This window comes from Falco punctatus (assembly GCF_963210335.1).
Source record: "Falco punctatus genome assembly, chromosome: 5".
Classification (NCBI taxonomy): Eukaryota; Metazoa; Chordata; class Aves; order Falconiformes; family Falconidae; genus Falco; species Falco punctatus.
This window is the reverse complement of record NC_137584.1, coordinates 44,891,228-44,915,004: the sequence shown is the minus strand read 5'-3', so window position 1 is coordinate 44,915,004 and position 23,777 is coordinate 44,891,228. Positions and strand designations below refer to the sequence as shown.

General features: G+C 41.1%; 1 protein-coding gene across 3 annotated transcripts in view; it reads right to left on the bottom strand.

The window, feature by feature from the left end:
* Positions 1-23,777, bottom strand: part of SASH1 (SAM and SH3 domain containing 1) — a 568,418-nt gene that overhangs the window by 192,724 nt on the left and 351,917 nt on the right. The window contains exon 1 of one of the 3 annotated variants that reach the window (XM_080388233.1): positions 6,835-6,998. The exons of the other annotated variants lie outside the window; for them this stretch is intronic. Coding sequence (XP_080244359.1) covers positions 6,835-6,879 — 45 coding nt within the window. The 5' untranslated portion in view covers positions 6,880-6,998. Of the gene's footprint in view, positions 1-6,834; positions 6,999-23,777 lie in introns of those variants that run through there. 3 annotated transcript variants of the gene reach the window in all.

Here is a 23,777-nt window from a genome sequence, read left to right as displayed (position 1 = left end):
ACAGGAGTGGAGGAGGAGCAGGGGCTTCAACATCTGGTATTAATGGCATCAAATCATGTCACAGGTCAGCAAAACAATTTCATTCACTAGGTGATTTCTTGACACTGATTGCTGTAACACAGAGTTGCCAAGAAGCCCCGCTATCCCTAGGCAGCACCCTAGAAGTAAATACTCACAGCTGTTTCTACAATTTTGCATAGTGGGTATTGAAATGGATTCTCTGCTTAACATAGCAGACAGCTAACAGGAACAAAGCATGAAATCAAATTCCATCAATCCCTTAAATTTGTTTATGCAACCCATTGTTACTGCTCAAAGAACAGCTTTGGCAGGCAAAGGGCACGACAAAACGTAGCCTTAGTTTATACAGAGCAATTTTTCCCATCTGCCATTTTTTTTAGTCAGTTGTTTTACATTGATTTCTCTCCATGCAGTTCCAAGTTTAACCCAGGCACAGCTGCATTGATCCAAGAAAGCTGAAGTAATTTGTCTCTTCTAGTGAAGCAGAAATGGGGCAGGAGACAGTACCTATCACCCTTTTTCTGGTAGGAATATGTTAGAAGCTCTTTCCTGTAGCACTGATGTAGATCAAACCTGCACTTACGGCTTTTCATACAAATATTTCTGGTAATTCCATTTTATCTCTGGCAAGTGAGATGAAATTCACACCGAGGAGCATGTTCTCAGGTAACTCCTTCCTTCACGTGGGAATGAGCTGACTCAGCACATGAATTAAGGAATCACAACTATGTGGTGCCATATCACAGCCCTTAGATTTATAAAGGAGCTTTTGCATTAAACAGAAGCAGCATTGCTTGGGCTCTACAAGAAAGGGATTTGACCTGTGCCTACCTGGAGCCCCACTTCATTTATTTGCTGAACTGGCACACGGGATGTGCCCTACAGGTCATTCTCAGTGGTCACAAGTGTCTATTCATTCCTGTGGGGCCCCTTCTTCAAAGCCCTTCTGGTCACTGCACAGTTATGAAAGAGAAATTGTAATCAGCTGGTGTAATCATGGCAACAGAGCATCTATCATAGAATCATTTAGGTTGGAAAAGACCTTTAAGATCATCGAGTCCAACTGTAAACCTAACACTGCCAAGTATACCACCAATCCATGTTCCCGAGTGCCACATCCATAAATCCTCCAAACACCTTCAGGGATGGTGACCCAACCACCCCTTGAGAAGAGCAGAGGCTGTTGACCTTAGTAAAGCGGAATATGAAATGGAGATCTGCTCTCACCAAGCAGAGGGAAGAACAGTAAGTTAAAAACATCTCTCTGTAGGATGACCACAAGGACATCCAAATTAAAGTGTGGTTGAAACAGTGAGGTTCAGGGCTGCCAGCCCTGAACAGGGCTGCCTGTACCCAGTAAGGCTCAGAAGGTTCCTCTCAGTCCTTTTGTTTCTATGGTAGCAGTAGCCCTGACATGAGAAATTCCCAGTGGCACAGGACTACTACAGAGACACTTAAAAAAAGTAAAACATAAATGATATAAATCATTATATGCTGTCAAGGAATTAATCTGGCTTAATTTTAAAGCTTTTCAATGAGGAGGCTCCACTGTAACAGTAAATGCTGTTAGAAAGCGTGATCACTTTATTCATAGCCACCTTTCAATGAACTCTGAAGTCAGATGAAATACAGTGAGTTTTATTTACCAGCAAAGCTTCATGGCAGATAAAATGTCAACTGCAAGAAACCTGCAATTCTTTTTTAATAATGAGTATTGTTAGATTATGGTGTGCCAGAAGAAGATGCCCAGGGAATATCCCCCTGAACATTTCATCCTCCCTGGAATATGCTTTTGTGAGATAAGTCATAATAAATATAATGTGCCAATTATCAAACCTATTGGGAAAGTGCAGGTACACGAACAACTTGGTACAAATATAAGAGAACCTGCTGACAGGCGTGGACGGTTTAAATGCTGATTCCAGTCAGAACACCATAGGTAAAGGCCAGGCACGTAGCCCAATTGTATAATATCTGTAAATTGTCCTCTTGCTGTTGACAGGAATGACTGACAACGGTAAATCACTTTTTACAATGCCTGATACAAAAATTCAGGAATTATCAAAATGGCCAGCAGAAAACTGCAGGAAAAAGGCTCAAACAGGCAACTGACAGAAGCCCCAAAAGACTGATACTAGCTGAGAAATGCAAAATGTATCTTTTTAATACTTTAAGCATGCCATCAATGAAGGGCATGAAGTGACCCATGTTTTAAAGGTCAAAAGACTACCTGGTTTATTCTTCCAACTAGAGACTTCTAATATATTAAGAGAGTCAGCTGGTTTTTCTTTGAAAGGGGTTAAGAGCATGATTCACATTTTCATTTTGCTGAGCACCCAGCCAGAATGTTCTTCCCTTCTCCCATTTGGATAGCTGTCATCGGACACAGCTTCTCTATCTGCTCCCAAACTCCCAAACCAAGCTGTCAAAGGTCTCCCCATTAGCTAAGCATATAAGAAAAAAGCTCCAACGGTTTCCAAGAGGAGAATGATAGACAAGATGTTGAGTGGTAAATGAAGGTATTTGGAATACATTTGTGTGTGTACACTTTGTCATTCGCTACTCAGCGCATCTCCAGCTCAGAGGAATGGATTCCCTTACGCAGCAGCAGCAGCTGTTATTGCTTGGATTGTAAATAGTCATAAGCCATATGGTGTGGCAGAAGAAAAAAAGCTTCATGCTTTCTCACATGGACAAATATTATTATTGCAAAGCATAAACACATCAATATATGTGTCTTTTCTCTGGGGAAGCATATAGCCTTCAACCTGATTCTAAACAAATTATCAGCTTCCAGATGAGCAGATTACCTGTAAATATTGGGTTTGGGTTTCTAGAATTTGGGTGATTTGACAGAAAACAAATGTAGATGTGCAGTAGATACAGTACTTTCAGTTCTATAGATTGGATGGAAAAGAAATGTAAATATAAATATAGGTAGTAAAATAGGAGTGAAAATTAGGAGGAAGAGAAAAAAAGGACATTCTATATGTAACTACTATGGAAAAATATGTTTCAGTATCTTTTGCTGTCTACTGCCTAACTACATAACAAACAGTGGGACTCTGTCATATCATGCAAATGGATCAGCAGTTTCTTCACATGTGAATTTGAACTTTCCATCTGGTCAGTGATGGGTAAAGCTTTTCAGATGTTGGTGCATTGTATGCAGATAAGAATAGTCCTCTTAAAAATGGTTGGACCTCTGCTTGGCAAGGGAAGCTGGCTACAATCAGCATTTCCAGAACTTGAAATGAGAAGACACAGCCCACTCCCTTGCTGCACCCAACCTTACAAATCAGGCTTTCCCTCCTCTGCCTCTGAGACTGCAGAAGATCTGTTGAGTTCAGAAGGGTTGCTTACTTTTTAAATCATGATTTCTTCAGCATTCATGTTTAAAACCTACTAGTGCTTTTATTTATGATATTGCTAAAGCACTTTTTAGCTAATCTTTTTACTTTAAGCACTTTAATTAAAGGAAAGTGTGATCACTCCTTCCATTGTATGGTGAAGCTGGCCACACAGTTAACTTATGGTTTTGCAGAGCCAAGTTTCTGAACTACATCCCAAAAAACTTAGCTGAGTGATGCTGCACTTGCCAATAGCGAACACTGGCACATCCTACTCCTATGGTTAGACAGGCCCCATGAACCCATGACCTGGCAATCAGCGTTTTTTCTGTTGTACTCGCCTTCTCTCCGCCTGTTTCAAACACCGCATTGACACCAAGTGGCATGTTACAGCAGCTCTGAATTTATACAAAGAACCCCCCCTTCACTAAGAGATTTTGTTGATAACTAACTGCATCCCAAATGAAATCATCCAGCAGATGATAAGGATGGTAGGGCACTCCTGAGCCTGCAAGAGTGATGCCCAGATTCAGGACACCAGCAGCCACCAAGGGAAGTCAAGAGACCTGCCACATTCATCAGCCTTTGTTGAAAGTCACAGTTCAAACCTGACCCATAGATACAAAAAGAGGAAGAAAATCAGTGTCCAACAGGAACTGAGGGGAAACGACTACCCTAATCTTTCCACAGGATTTGGTTGCCCTGCATCAAACCACCATTTTGCTCTAATGACCTCCCTCCCGCTCCCCACTATTCAACGTAAGATGACTGTAGGATTAAGTATTTTCTACCCCTGTTACACTTTCTATCCCGAGATGTTTAGCCACATTCTGATTGTCATGTATTTCTTCACCAAAACTCAGAACTGGAACTGAGGTAAGCAAAACGCCTGAGATCAGGAGAACAGGTCCACTACTGTCTTTGAAGTATTAGCATGCCTCAAGTGTTTTCTTCTTTTTGTCTTTGACAGGGGATGTGGCTCAGTCCAATAATCCAATATGGACCAGCTATTGTGACTCACTCTCACCAAGCTGGCTAGATAACCCCATCCTCAAGGCACACGGGAAACCAGCTCCTCAACTTCCAGCACTGAGATACTCTGCAGGGCAACTTAAGAATCCCCTCCAGATCTTAGCTCAGCACAGCAATGTTACTGCAGACCTCACTAACAATGCAGACACTGGCATATCTTCTTCATGACAATCAGGTGGCTTCTTCCACAGGAATGCAATGCATTTGCTTTTTTATTTTGAAATTACAACCAATATTTCCAGGCATCTTTCTTGTGAAAGCCTTCCTGAAAATTAGAGTGTTCGCACAACCATAGCCCTATTTTTCAAAAAACATTTTTGCTCCTGTAGACATTTTAAATTATTAAGCTGTATTCAAGTGCAAAAAACAATGAAGAAAATTGCATTGTCCTACAAGGAATGCTCTGTGACAGGAAAACATTAGGACATGTGGCCACTTATTTGAAAACTTGATTTGAAGAGATGGGAAATCCCGTAGACAGAAGTTTTCATTGCATCTTCTTCATGTAGTGTTTATAATATAGTTATCATATAGTACCATATAGTATCATAACATATCATATAATATGTTATCATATAGTGCAGAGCGAGCTCACCTGAGAAGAGAGTACAGTCAGATGAAGATAGAAGTGCTACTATTCTGGGAGAAAGGCAGTAAAAAAACCCAGTCACTGCACAAAAAGAACAAGCTGATCTGATCTCTTAGTTTTATTTTTAAAGAGATATTTAAACCAATTAGCAAACCAAGAAGGAGACAGCGTTTCCAAAGCTGTCACTGGACACAAGCTCTTGTGAAAGAACTAAATTACAAAGGTCACTTCCATGCCTGGGAACCTACTCAATATACATGTTCAGACAAGCACAGATGTTATCTTTACCCACAAGACTCTTGGTTTACAACCAGATCGCATGATCATGGCCTAAAGGTTCAACAGGATGATCATTTGCACTTGCAAACCTGCTGTCATGAGCTGATGATGTTTGTATCACATATACAAGATAGCAAAATGAAGAACTCCATAGCTTGCAAACTTGAACTAAATTATATGGAAAAAGATTAGCTTAACTCATACATCTCTGAAATGCAGGTTGTTTAAGTACTCCTGTATTTTCAGCAGTTGGACAGCCAAACGGTTACTTTAGTTGCCTTTTTAGAAACAAGGAAATACAAGTAAGTCCCTGCAAATATGAAGAAGTCGTATGTTAACCGCTTTCTCCAAATTGCAGTGTTGCCTACGGAGGAAAGACCTAGAGATGGCTGAAATGGTGTCATCAAAGACTAAATACACCAATGGAGTAAGAATAATAGCAGCCCTGTGAAGGAGACAAAAATTACTGGTATTTTAAAAATACGGAAATGGAAAGATTTTGCAGGGGTATGTTACTACATGAATAAAGTACAATTCACTTTGTAAGGAAGTGCAGTAAAATTGGCTGTACGGTGGCTCCCTTAAATTCGTCTAAGGCTGCCTGTGGCAGTGCCCGAGATGATAAGCTGATAAGCCAGACACACTGATTATAGGCTTTACAGCTAGATCACCCTGCCTCCCTCCCTCAGAAAAAAAAAAAAAAAAAAAAAAAAAGTGTTCCTTAAGTTACTTTAGAAAACCTCTAGTTGATTTTTTTCTTTTCATCAGGCTAATATGAATGTTCTGATTACCATCAGCAACAAGAGAAGGCACAATAAAGTTTACTTGTCCTAACCTGCAGCTATGCATGTGGTTACCTCCCTATACTTAAGCAGCATTATTTTGTCTGGCCTTTTTACTCTTCTGGGCAAGACCTGGACTAAAAAACTCCCACCCTCCCTGTTTGGATGAAATCAATAATTCAATGACTGAAATATTATTTGCATTTTGATGGCAAAAAAGAGAAAAAAAGAAACAAAAGAAAATGGCTACTTAAAGAACATGCAGAATACAGTTAACACAGAGAATACAGTTCCCAGAAAGGGAACAATCACAATAAGTCCTTTAAAAAGTTTCCCCCCATCTGAAATAAGTTTAGGTTTTGATTTTATTTTTCCTTTTTTTAAAGTAAAAATGCACTCTTTAAATATCTAGATAGCAAAACCACAAATGATTTTGAAAACTTAGGTTGCTATTATGTTAAAAGCAGCTGCTTAGACAAAATGCATCTATTTAATGAGCTGACATGTTTCCCCTTCAGGAGTCAGATGAACTAACTGTGAATCAGATTTGTATCTTGATATTAAAAGAGAAATCACATTCCAGTTTCCCATGGAACACGACAGCAAGCATGCCTGTTACTGTCTCACCCCTTCTTTAATCATTATGTTATGTTTTTCACTTAATAAAAAACATAACTGCAGTCAGAATACCAAAATCACTTCCATCTTAGTTTTCAGAAACTGCTGAATAAAACTCGGAACAAAAATAATCCCTCCTTCCCCCCTCACATGGTTTACTCACCATCACTTTATTCCAAAACTCAGTTTCACTTGAAAAATGATCCATGACAATGAAATTATATCTTCCTTGTCAAAAGTATCACTCCAATCATTTAAAGTCCTGAATGAAGAAAAGGAAACATTGTGCTCCACAGAGCGCTCTAAACACGCTCTGTTGTTTTCGCTGATGCAATGAGGCTTCTAAGCAAACGAGTTTGCAGGCAAGCTGGGTAGTGGCATTTTCCTTATGATTCAAAAGTGAAGAATGCCTCAGCTAACTGAATGCTTGCACAACATATAATAAAGGAACTCAAGGATTCATACACGTCTCTAACATAATAATTTGTAAAACTTCAACTCATATTAACATCTATAACTCTGCCACACCTCAGAAATGACGTGCCAGATAGAAACTTTTACTGGGTGCTATGTGCAGCCAAGAGAAAGATAGCTTCAAGCCAGAGGCTTGTATTTAAAAGTCTCTGAAGTGTAAGTCCCTAAGGTGTATGAAGTTACATTCTATGTGTGGAACGTAACTGTGGATTCCTGCTCGCTACGTATATAAATATCATAAAGTTCATCGTAAGCCACACGTTAAAAGCATCTAGTCTGCTACAATGAGTTACTGGATTAATGCACAAAACTATTGCAATAGGAAGAAGTTACAAATACATATTTACATGCACTTACAATTGCCGCTTTCAACAATTACAACATGCCCCCCCCCCCCCCCCCCCGCCCCGAACTCCAAGAAAAGCACAGAAGAATTTGCAGTGCATTTTTTGAGAAATGGGGGTAACAAGAACAAGGGACAATCTAAATGCTGCATTTTCTTTTTCACAGCCACGCAGACCTGTTTGTGCCCTGAGAGGCTGAGTAGCTTAGTAACAACTCTCTGCAGTAAATTGAGAAGGGGGAAATATGGAAGAACCTAATGACCACCTGTTAGTTGCGAGGCTTCAGCGCAAGATTTGTCACTTATTTCATCTGCCTATCTTTAAAGCTTTCATTCTACTGCCTTCACAGCTAAACCTTGTGCTTGTTCAAAAGCTTTCAGGTCCCAGACGAAAAATTTCACTCCAAGCAAATAAATACTGTTGAAGACCTTTACATGGCCATCAAGCCCTCACCTGATACATCAGACAACCTTTTCTCTTTTGCAAGCTTTTTCTTTTTCTGACACATTGAGGTCTGAGGTAATACTCACTCTATACCTCTTGATGTTTCCTAATGACCTGGGACCACTGCACGTGCTGCAGCCCTCACTGCCATGGAAACTGCCGAGACAATCCAGATGAAAGTTCTCCACAGCTTTGGAGTTGTGTTAATATTTAAAAGTTTACATTTTCTGCCAAGCTTCTATCTTTAACATCTTCCTCTGATGCCCTGGCTGCGCTTGCAGACTCTTCTTGTAACTACGAGAAGTAAGAACGTGGATGGGAGCAGGAAGCAGTTCCCGGGGGAGCCTGGGCAGCCTCCGCTGGGGCCAGGCCAGCCTGTCTGGGGGGCGGTTTGTGCTCACGGCTGGAGGGGACCCTTGGCAGCTGGGCTGTGAAACGCCTACACGGTGGTTTTTGCTGGGCAAGGAAGTAGTAATGCTATCACCCCATTAAATCATTAAAAATGTAGGCAAAGCCTTCCACCTTCATACCACTTAGGAAATTCTACCTATATATAATACGCATACAATAGTGTAGTATCTACACTACCATAGCCTGAACCAGTTACGCACTTTCAGACAGCATTTAATTACATCAGTGGGACAAAATGAAAAGAATAAAAATGCCATGTTTACACCCAATAGAGTCACCCAGGCCAGTAAAAAACTCATATGGGACTCTGACTGCACACTTTGGCCTGGGATATACTTGTGCTGTTTAACACACTGATCAACATTTACCATCCGATGATCTGATTTCAGATTTCCCCAGACTGTGTCATCCCCAAACAATACGGGATAAATTTAGATGCACCTTTAATCAGCACTTATTCCCAGTTAATCACTTCAGCGTTCTACTTATACAAACACAACGATATAAAACAGGATGCTGATCATCCTGTATCTGTCCAGAAACAAATAATTACAAAGGATGTCATTCAGCAATGAATCTATTATTAGTGCTTTTCAAGCTCTTTGATTTGCAAAAAGTAGCAAACTGTTCCTCATCGGCATGTATGTTTTTCCTGCTTTATTCTGTGAATCCTGCAACTTGGAAAATGAATATAATTCTTCTGGCATTTTGTGGAACACAGACATCTTTGTCCTATTGCAAAGGACCTTTAACCTTCTGGGCTTTCCAGTTACAACGAGGATGTCTCCAATACTTTATCTGTTGTTTTGAACCATGTACACTGAATCCAGTGGGTTGGAAATATGTCCTGTCACTGAGCTCCACTGTAAGCTCTAAGGAATTTTTGTAAATCCATTACTTTGCCATGATAATGTTACTTTATTTTACTCTGTTATTTTAAGGAGCATCTGAATTTGTGTCATGAAATTTAATTTATATGGAAAATTACCTCATCTTACATTAGTTATTTCAAAAACTAGAAAACAATTTCAACAGTTGGAAATACTCTGGTGCAAAACTGCAGTGAAAACGCGGAGTTACTGAGTTCTTTGTTTCAAACTAATATTTGGAGGGGGAGGGTGAAAAAGAAGAGCAAAGGGCGAGAGATGGCAACTTGTGCACTACTGGATCCTATAAGCAGGAACTTGGGATAGATATGGCAAGGAAAACCACAGAGGTGAAATGGTACACAGTAGAAACCATCTTTAAAAGTCTATTTTCTTCTTTTTTTTTCCCTTTGATTCTCGTGCTACACAGCATAAAATCTTCCATCAGGATCATAATAAACATCTATCAAAGATCTTTCTCTGCTACCTTAGCAGAAGACCAAATAATTCAGAGACCAGTTGAAGTTCAATTACACTTTTCTGCAGTAAGCCAGAAAAAGGTGAAAAGTAAATCACCTTTATGTACCCTTCCTGAAGTTCTTTTATATTGATCCCCCCTCCCGAAAACACGTTTTGAACAGTTTCACATGCCCATCATCTAGCTCCATGCTTTTGCCTGTACTATGCAGGACCCAACCCTCAACTTTATATTTTAATTTCAATACCTATGTACATAGCTACATGTTAAAATCATGCACTTGCACTAATTTTTTATAAATGTTTTTCCTTAGAGCTTCAGCACACTTTACCTGCTTTGATTTGTGAGAAAGATTTCTGAGGGTTGGTTCCTGTAGCAAGTGTAAGCATATTCTGATTTTAATGACCTATTTCTGAAGCAGACCTCGGTACTGCAGCCACATACTAATGGGTGATCTCTCTCAGCTGTGGAAATGCAGCAACTCACCCCAGCAAAGGGTCTTTTTTACCTGTGGGTGTAACACTGCAGGTTTCCCTTGTCCCGTGTGTGATTAAGACAGCCCACTGTGATAGTACTGTGCTCAGTACAACATGCACACATTTCTCTGTCCCAAAATTTAAATCACATTATTCTCCAACACCTTCACTCCAATCTGGCAAGGCAGAAAAATATTTCATGTCTGGTTTACTGGGTGAGGTCTGGCTTTTGCAACATGAAATAAGGTTGCAGCTGGACTTCTATTGACTGATGAAGTCTTAGACTGGCACAGGCGTCCATCAGCCGGAAGGTTAGGATCTGAAGTGAAATTCTTCTAACTGCTGACACAAGCACATGCATTGGTTAATATAACAGTTAATAATTTTGGACTTCACTAAAAGCAAATTATGTGCTCCTGGAAGGCAAGCAGCTGACTTGCAGCAGAGGTCTATGTCTCCTGCAGCTCTTTGGAGAAAAACCCTGATGACCAACAAAACTATTTTTAACTGCCCCATAAGTATTAACAAAACTGAGACTACCACTGTAGAAAGTATCCTGTCTCCTATTGTTACACCATTGTGGCCTCTGAACTTGCTTATTCAAGTTGTAATCAAGTATGGCTTTTAAACTGGTGGCAACTGGAACCACAAATATGTTTAGATTTGGTCAAGCTGAATACCGATCTTAAAAAAATCTAAAAATATGTGTTATTGCACATAGCAATCCAGCCACACTCATGTCCTGGGCACAGGCAGAGCCTCCAGGGGACAGGGCAACACCTAACACTGTCACTAAAACAGCTGGAGCAGAGCTTTGCCATACACATGTAACCTGCCAGAACCTTGCTTCCTACTTCCAACTGCCTATTTCATGACTGCTGATCACACTCCCTGAACAGGGCTTGATGAAGTTATTCCAGGACATGGCATCAGTAGTTTGATATTCTTTGTTTTAATGGCCTTCAGCAACTTTCCAGCTAAGGAGCACTGTGTACCATGAGTCTGATTCGAATGAGCAGCATCAGAAACCTGGCTTACTCCTTCTCCCACTTTATGCACAAATGAGTGCTGTCAGGTCAAAGCCTTATCTGCAGCAATGCAGGGTGCGCCTCACTATGTGATGTGGAGCCGAATGTAAGGCACGTTGTAGCCCTCACTTCACTCAGGTTTGTAAGAAATGCCACTTCACAGAAGAAGCGATTACAGATTTGGAAATTATATAAAGTGGCTGAACCCCTCCAGTGTACACTTTAGGGGAACTATAACATAAATACAGAATATTGCACAGCAAGCAATGAAAGGACAACTGAAAGATTCATAACCTGCAATACTAATCAAATAATCAAGCCCTTATAAAATAACATCTAACACCAGCTGACACTGGGAGCTGACTACCTCCCCAATCAGTGCTAAATAATGCATCCATAACAATTGCCTCTCACTTGATTATGTTAATGTAATTGATACCAGATGCAATTCAAAGATTGTTAGACTCAATGAGTATTCTTCATTAACACCAATGGAATTTGTATCAGACTCATCAAGTTAAAATACAAGACAGGAGCTGGAAGTGTAGCAGAGGCATAAGCAGCAATCTTAAAATAAAAAGCCAGGTTATAGATCTTACCTATTAAAAATTCCTGTATGCTCACTATGTACCATGGTAGAAGATCCTTGAAAATAACTGTTTTGGATTGTTAGTGACAAAGGTAAGCAGTCAAACACAACCCTTCTGTAAGTCCCCACTGTTACCTGTGCATGAACTTCTTTGTCACTTCAAAATACCCTTTGGGTCACAAAATACCAGGAGAGTTTTGATCATAAAATCCTACCGTTCCGAACTGTCTAATACTGGATTCATTTTTATAGCTGAGAATTATCACATGAAATGGTAACTACAAAGTCTGAGAGGTTAGGGGAATTCTTTTTCGTGTTTAGTACAGATCGCTACAGGGGAATACAACACCAAGGACTCTGGTAATTGATAAAATAAAGAGGAAATGGGACAAAAAGGTCTCCAGCATCTCTAACAGTGACTCCAAATGCAAACTATATAGTAAACTAGTAAATCCGGACATAGCTATGCTAAAGAGATCTTAAATGTTACCAGTTGTCCTTGCTTGTTATGCTACAGAGATCTGTGGGGATCAGAACAAAATTTGGCTAGGAAAAACTTTATCACCCCTTTACTACATTTTCTTCAGTCCCTGTTTTCATTAATTTACAACACTATAACAGCATGGAGTCTTCAGAGGAGCTGGGACACTAAGTAAGGACCATAAAGTTCATGGCAGGTTTGCAAATTCAAACCAGAGGTCAGCATCTTCACCCTCCAGGAACCCATACACAGGTCTTCAGCATCAACAAATGCCAAAACTTCATCATGTTCCCAGATACTTCTGCCAAAATGGAGGAGCAGGGAAATGTTGCTTTTCATTTTCTAACTATGCTTCCCCCCCCGCCCTCCTCCTTCCTCCTCCTTGCAGGAACAACGCTGCTTTTTGAAATCAGCATGCTGACAGGAAGAGTTCCCATCACGCTCTTCCTCTTTATAGATCCTGCAGCAGAAAACCCTGGCATGAATAAAAATCTGCAGTAGCAGGAGTCCTTTCACTGCTGAAACAAAGCTGGGACATCAAGATCAACTCCTATGTGAGCTGTGAGAAACATTTAAGAAATGTTGCAAGTAGAGGAGCAGGAAGTCATTCCCCTGGATCAGATCTATGGTCTCTGGGGCTGCGAGGCAGAGGTAGCAGATGGCGTTGCTCTCCATGTGGAGCCAGTCTTAACTCAAGACGTTTATCTGTGCACACACATCCCATGCACAGAACATGACACTTGGACACTAACACAAGTAAAGCAAGGGTTTGTGTGGAATGCAAGAGTGTACAATAAAATATTCCTGTTTTGAAAATGCATTTTTAGCTGCTTTCCAAGGAAGTGGCTCAGTGTTTCTTCCTTGGCAGAGTTCACCAGCTTGGACAGACTGACAACAGCAATTTTAAGCTTAGTTAAAGACTAGACCAAACCAAATGAGAGCAAAGAAACTTTTGAAAATACTTGATGACTGCTAACTGCCTTATTTTCATCTGACCTAAGTTTTGTGTACTTAGGTTGTTGACAATATACACTGTGCTGTATGTTGCAGGCAATGTACACAGAGTGCTGCCATTCCCAAGAAGGAAGAGAAAAATCTGGTACCTCTGCAGGAGTGATGCCAGCCACCTCTGCAAAAAGTGGGTTTGTGCTTACATCAGTTTTATAATACAGAACATTATTCTACAATTTGCCGTGCTAGAAGGTAGGGCAGAAAGCCACTGATGCTCTTTGTTCAGTCAGGCCTACCCAGACATGAACGCTGTGGGTTTTTTGGAAACAATGCAGTAAAGATTGATACTGATTTTAAAAAAAGTTACCATCTCATTTACCAAAAAAGACAGGAAGAGAGAGGAACAAATCATCTTACTCTGAACTTTCCAGCAGCTCTGTTAATTATGTTGTTCGTGTTGCTGGCTTCCTACACAACTTATCTGTTATTAGGAGGCTGCTACCAATCATTAGTTACTATCCTAAATCCTAGAAGCTAAAGCAGTCTACAGTCAACAGATCCTGACTGGAAATAAAAAGCTGGTTTTGTTCTTGTATGAAGTCCCCCAGTAAACAACAGTAAACAACATTCTTCCTCGCTCTCTATCAGACTTGCAAACAGATTTTTAAACATTTTCTCACACAGTATCAGCTTCTCTGTCTATGGCAGACAGTCCTGTGTTCAACTTAATACAGCAGCCTGGCAGCATGAGAAAAACATTTATAGCCCAAGCTAGGTTGCTGCAAAGACTGATATAATTACCTGTCAGAAATAAGCCAGAATTATATAAAGTACAGAAGTAATCAGCGAGATATTTATCGAACTCCTTGACAGTACTGTATGAAGGATAAGTCAGGGTTTGATAGTTGATGGGAAAAAGATGTCCAAGGCTAGAAGTCAGTATAGCCTCAACCTGGCTCTTAGCAAAAGCTGTGATTGTATCCCTACCCCTCCCCCAGCATCTGGCTCTAATAAAACAATATTTGGCTGTTTGTTGGTCAGTCTCATTCCTCATTATCAATATATAATATCCACAGATACTTTGATAACTACAAATGACACAACCTCCCCCAGACAACAATACTATAATTTAATTAACATAAATTTCATAACCTGGGGCTTTTTCAAAGGTATATAACCATAGCTTTCTTTATAAAGCTTCAGCTCCTAGAATCATGTTATTTAAGAGAAGCTCAGTTTTCATGAAATATTTCATGATGATTTAAGTATTCAGAATCACACAGAGAAAGGACATAAAGTTTGATGCCTAAAGGATAGAAATGTAATATGGTAAATAAAACTGTTTTTTTAAATACCTGGCGTTAGCAGTGGGGAAATAAAAATCTCTTAGTACCAATGGAATCCCTTTGCATTTTGTTTATATCCACAGTTCTCTATCATAAAAAAACAGGACTCAGTTGCCTCATCTATTTCTGTCCAGAATATCATAAACAACCCAAATCTTCCTCTCTTCCAGTTTGCTCAGTTCCATTGATTTCAGAAGGGTAGTGTGGCATAGCAGGAAACACCACGGAACAACTTTTCTGTACTATAAACAGACTAGTGATCTTGCAATGGTTAATACCAAAATACAATGCAAATTCCAGCAACCTTACAGTAGTGATTTTTGATATGAAGTGGCTCTAAGTGGCAAATAAATCTGTAGTTTCAAATCTAGGCCTTGAAAAAAGCTGAAGGCATAACTTCATTTCAGTGAATAGATGCCAGATAATTCAAAAGAAAAGTTTGAATGGCTAAATTATTTAAGCCACGTTACCATCCTTATCAGAATTATTTCATTTTTGGGAAGAAAAACAAAGTAGAATTATGATTACAAAGTCAGGGCAAAATATGAGCTCTTTGTATCATATTTAAGTTGTGATCTTGTACATAAGCAAATCATGCTTTCCCTTCTTCAGCCTGTTTAAGTTTGTCCTATGGTTTTCTTCCTTTTTCCTTCATTTTGTTGGGGTTTTAGGGGTGGGTGGGGAGGATAAGAGGCTGTTTGCCTTAGGCCTTTTCAGGAGACATGGGGTATTCCTTCAGCAAACGTTTACTTCTTTTGAATGACAAAAGCAATGACACTGCCGATAACTCCCATTACTGATGAGGCAGGAGCCCCAGAAGCCCCTCATCCCACCCCACTGTGGGCGGCTCTGGGTGGCCCGGAGAGCACAGCCCCACAGCCTCCCCACTGCACCCACAGACCCCCCAGCGCTGTGCCCAGCCCCAGCAAGCACCCACAGGCGTAGGGGGAGCATGCAGCGCTCCGCGGGCCTTCCCCTCCCCGGGCACTTCATAGCAATGAACCCCCACCTCAGTCGCGGACCCAAAGTCCTGCTGTGTAAATGCATGGGACATTTTGTAGATTCTCTGGTGTTTTTTTTTTTTTGTGTGTGTGTGTGTTTTTTTTTGTTTTGTTTTTTTGTTTGTTTGTTTGGTTGGTTTTTTTGGTTTTTTTTTTGGGGGGAGGCGGGTTGTTTGGGTTGAGTTTGGTTTTTTTTGTTTGTTTGTTTGCTTTTTTTGTGTGGTGTTTTTTTTTGTTGTTGTTGTTTGGGGTTTTTAGTTGAAGTGAGGAGGTGTGCTACAGCCGCCAGCGGTATGAACGCTCTGGCAGCAGCACAGAGCGAAACCCAGCGAGCCTGGGTGGGCACCTCGGCCAGCGACGGGTCCCCCCCTTCGCATGCATGGCCGCCCCCGGCCCCGGCCCCAGCCCCGGCCCCGGTCCCGGTCCCGGGCCCTGCCCCGGTCCCGGCCCCCCGGCCCGGCCCGGCCCGGCGCGGCGCCCGGCGGCGGCCGCTAGGTGTCAGCCCGCGCTCGCCCAGCCGCCCGGCGGAGCGGGCCGGCCCTGCTCCGGGCGGCCCCTGCGCGTAACCCTCCCCAGATCCGCAGGTACGCTACATCGAGCACACGTAGTCCTTTCCACAGAGGGCGTGTTTGGATAAAACTTGCTACAAAACTTACCAGTGGTCTCAAAGATAACGATTTATAACCAATACAGCTGTAGAAATACCATGTGGCTCTTTGTTTGCTCGTTTTAGGTTTGTTTGTTTGGGTTTTTTTGTAGTTTAGCACAGCAAGTTTTGAACAAAATATCCCTGCCTGTTTAGCCCCACGCAGAGACCAGGCAAGCAAACTCCATCACCAGCAGAATTGCACAAAGCCAACTCCTACCAAGCACTAAACATATTCTGTGCTTTCTCCTAAATAGATACAATTGGAAAAGCATCTAATGTTTTACACGCATTAGAATAGTGCCTGTGGGATTGGAGGCCCAGTCTGACTTTGCCACCCTGGACTGCCCCCCCCCCCCCCAAAAAAAAAAAAAAAAAAAGCAACAAAGATCTGAAAGGACACAGCACTGGTTTGCTTTGCATGTTGAAAAAACCGAGAAGAATGAACTATTTCTCATTAAAATTCTCTGCACAGTAAGAATAAAGAAAAATGAAAGGGGTACTCAACCAGAGACGGCTTTTAAGAGAAAACAGAGGTGGGGTATGTCAGTCAAGTGCTGACCCCCGTCCCCGTCCCCGGGCGGCTCACTGACCCGGGGAGAGGGGGTGGGAAAGCCAGCAAGCTTGGAGAAGGAAAGGAACTGGACCCAGTAGTTCCCACTAAGCACATCTCCATCACCTCTGTCTACTGTTCTGACCAAGGATCAGACTGGAGAGCTAGTGTGATCCATTTACACTTAAAAAGCTATGGCTTGTCTCTGCCGTCGCCAGACATTTCATTAGATGAAAATGTGGTATGGCTGGAAGACGGAACACCAATAATTTTGGATAAAATATTAGCCTATCCCTTCATTTTTATGTCAGGGATATTCTATGCCTACAGTCACCCAAGTAAACACAAATTCCGAAACACAGAAGATACATTTAACCTCTGCACGTGTTCATGAGGATCTTTCTTTCCAGAGTGTACAAACCATGGCAGAGCACTTCCAAGCCTGTTGTAGGCCAGGGAAAGACTGCCAGATTATACTGTTGAAATAAATTGCCATCTAACTTGCAGTGTTGCGTTTGGATGCCTTTTTTGCAGTTCTTTATGACACAAATTTGAGGCTATATAAAGACGTTTGATTACCCTCATTGTATATCCTTGAGCTAAACTCACAAACTGAATTGTCCCATTTGAAAGGAAGACTGAAAAGTAGGATTCAAACAGCTGCTTTTAACAACTCTATAATAAAGTTCCCGCATAAGATAAGCACTTTTTTCCCCTCAGACAGAGATTAGTGTAAGACAAGAGCTATAGAGCAAATTATGCAAGCTGATGAACACCCAAAATATTCAGCAATTCAGGAACACCCTGCAAAAAACACTAGCCAAATAAATAACTCCAGTCCAGACCAGGCCAAGCATGGGAAGCTACACACGTGGGTGATGAAGAGATGAAGACCAACCTAGCTTTAGCTCACATTTAATGGGGGGTGTGTCCCTGCTTTTTTTATTTTTATTTTTTTGGTATCCAACATTAATATCCAGTGCTACCAATTTTTCTGAACGTGTTGTTAGCAAACATTGACAGTAATAGCAGAGCCTGTCTGATAATAACTGTTATATCTTGTACATTGAAAAGTCAACTTCTTTGGAACATCCCTCTCTGAATGAGGTTTGTCTTTCTCCAGCCAAATCTTCACAAGACAAATGAACTGAGAAGTGTCATGAACCTTCCTGCTTTAAAATCAATTAGTTCTTCAGGTTGTAGTAATCAGCAGTCACAAGGGTTCTGTTCAGAAAGATACATTTTAGTGCATTAAGACAAACAGAATTGTGCTTTGGGCAGTTAAGGCTCTGGAAGACTGCTCAGTAAGGGAAGAGGAGGGAGGGCAAACTGGATTTGCTCCAGAAAGGCAGCCTGGCTGGTGAACGAACAACTTTTCAGTCCCTATCTCCTGGGAAATGTAATGCAGCTGAGATACTGCCCTGACCTCACATCCTGTACAACTCATCTTCTCTGACACAGTCACCACAACCTGCAGCTCTTATGAGGGTTGCTGCTCCTCACCTTTGCAGGGCAGGAATCAAGGTGCAAAGAGATTGTCTTATACAAGACCATCCAGAAAGTCTGCAGCAAAGCAAGGGCTTGGAGGCAGGTCACCCATGCTTTCAGCTAGTCAACTTATGCCTTTCCTAGCCCTTCCCTCAGTAAGGAATCACTCTGCAGCCACAAGCAGGGTGGAGAAAAAGAGGGGTGGGTAGGGAAGTGGGGTGGTGAGAAACCGATTTAAGGATCAAGCATCAGAAGCCTGCTGAATATTAACAGTTAAATTCATCTTTTTATCAAATTGAACTGTGAAAGAAAGCTGTGATAGGAGGTTTTCAAAGGCAGCTGGAGCTTATATACATAGGGAAATGATTTGACTTATGACTTAAAATGTTTATTTTCAGGGCGTTGATGGGAACGTGTGTCCTGCCTAAGGCCCTGGCACAGCTCGGCAATTTTTTTCACTATGAGCAATGCTGTCCTGAGCATCTCAGATGGCAACCACCTGGCATGCACCAGCTGGCAAATAGCCTTGATGTACTTGTATGGCAGCGCATTGCCGTGGTTACTCTGGTATAAACTCCCTGCGAGTGACGGAACAAGAAGTTATACCTGTGTAACTAGAGCAGTTTAATTACGCTGGCAAATTTTCCCTGCAGTCAAGCACAAAGACAGCTAATTCAAGTCTTTTCCAGGAGAAAATCACCCCAGATGTCCCTGCACCTTTGCAAAGTCTGTGAGTGTTTACAGTGCCTTCACCCACAGAAGGAATAACCTGCAACCCTGGACTTTCCAGTTCTTATCGCTTTGGTTCAGAATACCTGAGTTTCCTGTGCTCCCACTTCTGCAATAAGTATGCTGCATCTTTCAGAATACTGATATTGCTTAAAAAAATAACAATAACAAATACTAAAAAACCAAGACACACACACACACAAATACTACATAAAACCCCCAGCACCACATAGTTTGAGAAATTATTGTCATTTTTTTCACTACTGTTATTGTAAAAGGCTTAATTTTATTACTTATTAAAGCTTTTCAGTTCTCCTTGGAGAATTTCAGGAAGCCAATAAAGAAACTAAGGAAATTGACTGGAGAAAAAAAAACAAAACGAAAAACCTGCACAGTACCAAGGAGGAGCATGCATGCAGCTTCTTAATAGCACACTTGATGAAGAGCACCCCCGACTCCTTCCAAGCTGGCACTGGTCCAAACCAGACTCAACTGCAACATCGTGTGCCGAGCTGCACCACAAGCTCATTACAGGTCTTAGGCAGGTGAACCCCTGACATTTCCACTTGTTCCTGCTGCTTTGGAGGCAAGAAACCAAACATATACCCTCAGATCTTGTGCTTGCGACTGTTCAGCACCTTCCTTCAAGATTTTAGAAGCAGTCCAAGCTAGACCTGAAGAAAATTAACACTGGATGTCATTCTGACACTAACATTTAGGTTATCACCTAGGATTTGACGGCTCTCCCGTCAGCAGCTTTCAAGCAGTGCTGGCCTGCCAAAAAACTTGAACTCCAAAATCAGGCACACTGAGTGTATCAAAGACCAAATTTGAATTAATCCTATCAGACTAGATCCCATCTAATCCCATAAAAACTTGTGAAAAAAATCATTCATATAGTTGCACCTTGCTATTAACCAACTTTAAATAACTAGCAGAGGCTGCGTGAGGGAAGGTATCAGGTTTTACATACAATTCTCTGAACTGAAATTCAAAGTATGAACCATTGACCATGAATATGTGCAACACTTGGACTACTTCTTTCAAGTAACAGAGGTATTTGTGGGGAGAAAAGTGCCAACTCCATATGGCCTGAGAGTCTGAGCAAGTAAACTGCTTATTCAGGGATCAGAGTTTGCTGGCACTCTTCCTGGTTTGAGATGATGGTTTCAGTGCTACGAAAACATACGTGAATATTTGCTTTCTCTGGAAACTAGTTAGAGTTTGCTGACAGTCTGGTTTAAGGAAGCATTATAGGATCCTTCTCCCTGTTTCTGTGTTTCTTCACAGGTGAAGAATAAACCTGCCACCACTCAGCCCTAAAAGCACATTCAGAAAATAGTGGAAACAAGCGTGACAGGCTAACCTGAAGGAAATGGCAACACTGACTGCATGTGCTGCACACTGACAAAATTACCAGGGCCTTACACGCAATTACCAAAAACTGCAGAAATACTCAGACTCAGGGCCAAACCATGATTTATACTACAGTGATTCTACTCATTTCATTGGATCATTCTAGTTCCAAAAGAAGTTTATTTTAAGGTTTCCACATTTTGCCCTATCATAACTTTCACGCATCTTCCATATAATAGCAACAACTTCAGACAAAAGTTTTAAAGTTCTCAACTCTCTCACATTTTCTTTTCAGAATAAAAACTACTTTGGCAAGAGTAAAAGGAGATGAGATTTATGGATATAAGGCACTGCCAAGTAAATATCATCTTCGTGTGATGGAAAGTAATTTTTCACGGTGAACAAATGGTCAAAACAGACATTCACCTAATACTTGCCTTTCCAGGACCACATGTTCTTGACTTTCTTGCAGAGGTTCACTGATGAATACAATTTTTAAGACAACGACATTATGGAGAAATGCAAAGTAATTATTGCTTTTGAACACCCTTCTGCTGGGCTGGTTTTGTCTTTGAACTGGAAGATTAGAAGATTCACCTTGTTAGGGCAGGGTGAACAGAGAATGCACATGCCTGTAGCAGGAGAGGGAAGCAGAAGGGCTGCAACTATGATATCTCAGATGCCCCTTTGAATTGGGGAAGGAGCTGCCAAAAAGGAGTAAACAAGCTTAAAACTAACAAGCTGTTGCTGCTGCCGCTACACCCTCCACACAAAAATGGGCACCAGGTCCTTGTTAGCAGGTTTAGCAAGGGGTGACTAAAGCTGCTGGAAGGAGCCCAGCATGGGCACAGTCCAAGGGGCTGTCCCAGAGGGCAGCTGGACAGCCTGCCAGCTGGGAGCTCTACAGCATTTTCACATGCAGCCACAAAGCCTATAAATTAGGATTGCTGAGCCTGGAGTTAGCATGTGCATGACTCGCAAATCTTTTTTAGGAAGGAAGGAGTGACATCTCCAAGAGAGTTTGAAGCTTTAAGGAGAGGGGAAAAAACCCAAAAAAGGTACTGAAGTTTTGTGGCGAATCAAAAAGGAGCTCATGCTTCTCACTGCTCAGCTGAGTAGGGAATGAAAGACCAAAGTAATACCTTGGTTTATTTCTTCAGTGTTTCACCTTTTCATCCACCGCCATTTTTATGTTTACTCTTTTTCACCCACAGCCTGATTTTGTGCACAGATTTTAACATGTCAGAAGCAGAGGAGATTCCTGTCATTTGGGAACATATCATTAAAATGTATGTGGGACTGTTTGTGTGATTTGTGATACTTTTATGAGTATATCATTGGCAGCTGAGAACAAGTTTTTTAACTAATTGTCCCAGTATAAATGGGGGGAATGATTTGACTCTACATGCATTGTCTTCATTTCAGAGTTACACTTCACCCTCTGGAATCAGACCACTGACTTAGTTGTTTGAGCACGCACTTGTTAGCCTGATGAATTTATTTTAGATCTGAAGAGCTTACACATGTATAATCCTATTTATTGGAGGTGTTTCAGTGAAAAGTTGAAGCAAAATTTCTTCCCTTTTTCAATGATGTTAAAAGTCTCTCCACTAGCTAAACATAGGGAGCATTTAGCGCTCTCTTCTCCTTCCCCATCGAAATCAGTTGGGGTTTTACTATCAATCAGCTTCAGTAATGCTTCATTACTGTTAGGTAACAATTGTATTCACAGGACCAATTGTACAGCAGAGCTACAGCCCAACTGCCTTGTGCCCTCATTAGCTGATCTCAGTTAATGACTAGTAGAGATTACCCAGGCTTTTAATTAGAGAGTGTTTGAAATGGAAGAATTATTTGCAGTTCTTTAATTTTCCTTTTTCATTGCTCTTCTACCATACCATCTCACACTTTAAGGATTTTCTAGTAATAAAAAAAAGTGTATGTATTAATGTGAGTCTAGCATTTTTAGATAGGTGGCCCTGAGTATCAGTGCATTGTCCCTATGCCCTTGTCTAGGCTGTTCTAAAGTAACACTTGTATTTCTCAAATACATTTAACCAGCCCTCCAGCAGTTTAACAATCCTACCCATTTAAAAGACTTTTGTTTGTTTGTTTGTTTGTTTGTTTGTTTTAATCAGGCCTGCAGCTACTCCACAAATACAGTAAGAATTACAGTAACAGCTTCATTTCTATGTTAGGGAATCTACAGAGAATTACAATATACACCACTGGCGGATAACTTTCTTTTTGCTTTAGTGGAGCAGAGGGGTAACAGACAAGAAAGACTTAAAACATGAGAAATCAACTGCTCCAACCCATGTCCACCTGAACCATGCTGTAGGGTTATGCTCCTTCTTCTGCAGTTGTGCCAATTAATCTTTATACTTCTGATGTTACTAATATACCTTAATGAGTACAACACTTCTTGTATCTTGTGAGCCCCCACCACCAATTCCCCCCCACCCCCCGACTTCTTTCAATCACAGGTACTAACTGGTTAACAGATTTACTGCCTGGCAGAAAGACAGTAAGCAGCAAATGCCAACTTATGTTTTGTAGCCACACTGTCCTTGCTAAACAAACCTCAGCTATTCCAACAGCTATTCTCTAGGCAGCCTGTGTCTCTGTTCTCTCTACTAATGCTTTTAACCTTGCCTGTCCTCCTAAAACCCGCCATTAAGTTAGTCCTGTTCAGTTTGTTAAAAGAGCGTATATATTCACTTTGGAAACATTGACTTAATTCACTGTAAAAAAAGGAATGACTTTTCTACTAAGAAAAGAAATCCATTCTACCAAAATAAAACTAAAGGCTCAAGAGTACAGTTGCCATATTCCTTTGTCCAATCCAATTTGTAACCAAATCCACAGTCTCTGACACTGTTCTTTGGTGATTTCCCCTTCAAGATGTTTCTTCCTACACATCACATCTTAGGAGATATTTTGTATTCTCTGCCAGAAGTATGTCAAGGCACCATCAATAACATTGTCCATGTGTGAAATACATCTGCAGTATGTAAAATAAGATTGCCATCATAATGCAGCACTGGAGGTGCCTGGATTTGCAGCAGCTTCTGTAAGCACATAAACCACCCGCAGTTCCCAGTACAAGTGTGCCCTTCCAACACCACCAGGGCCAGTGCTCTGGCTTAGCCTGGTATTAGCGCTCCTGCACCGCTGAGAGCACAGTGTGGCTCTTTCTGCAAGCTCTCTCTCAGGCAAACCATTCTCAAATGCAGAGTAACGGAAGCAATTAAATGGTCTGGGTAGACATAATTAGGTCTATGGAAGCTATAAAAATGTATACTTTTTCTTCATTCCAGCTTAAATGTTTTGCAGTCTGGGAATGAATGAGAACTGATTTAATATATCTGATATCTGAATTAGCATCGATAACAGGATAAAAAAAAAAAAAAAAAAAAAAGCCGCCCAACAGGAAACTTTAATC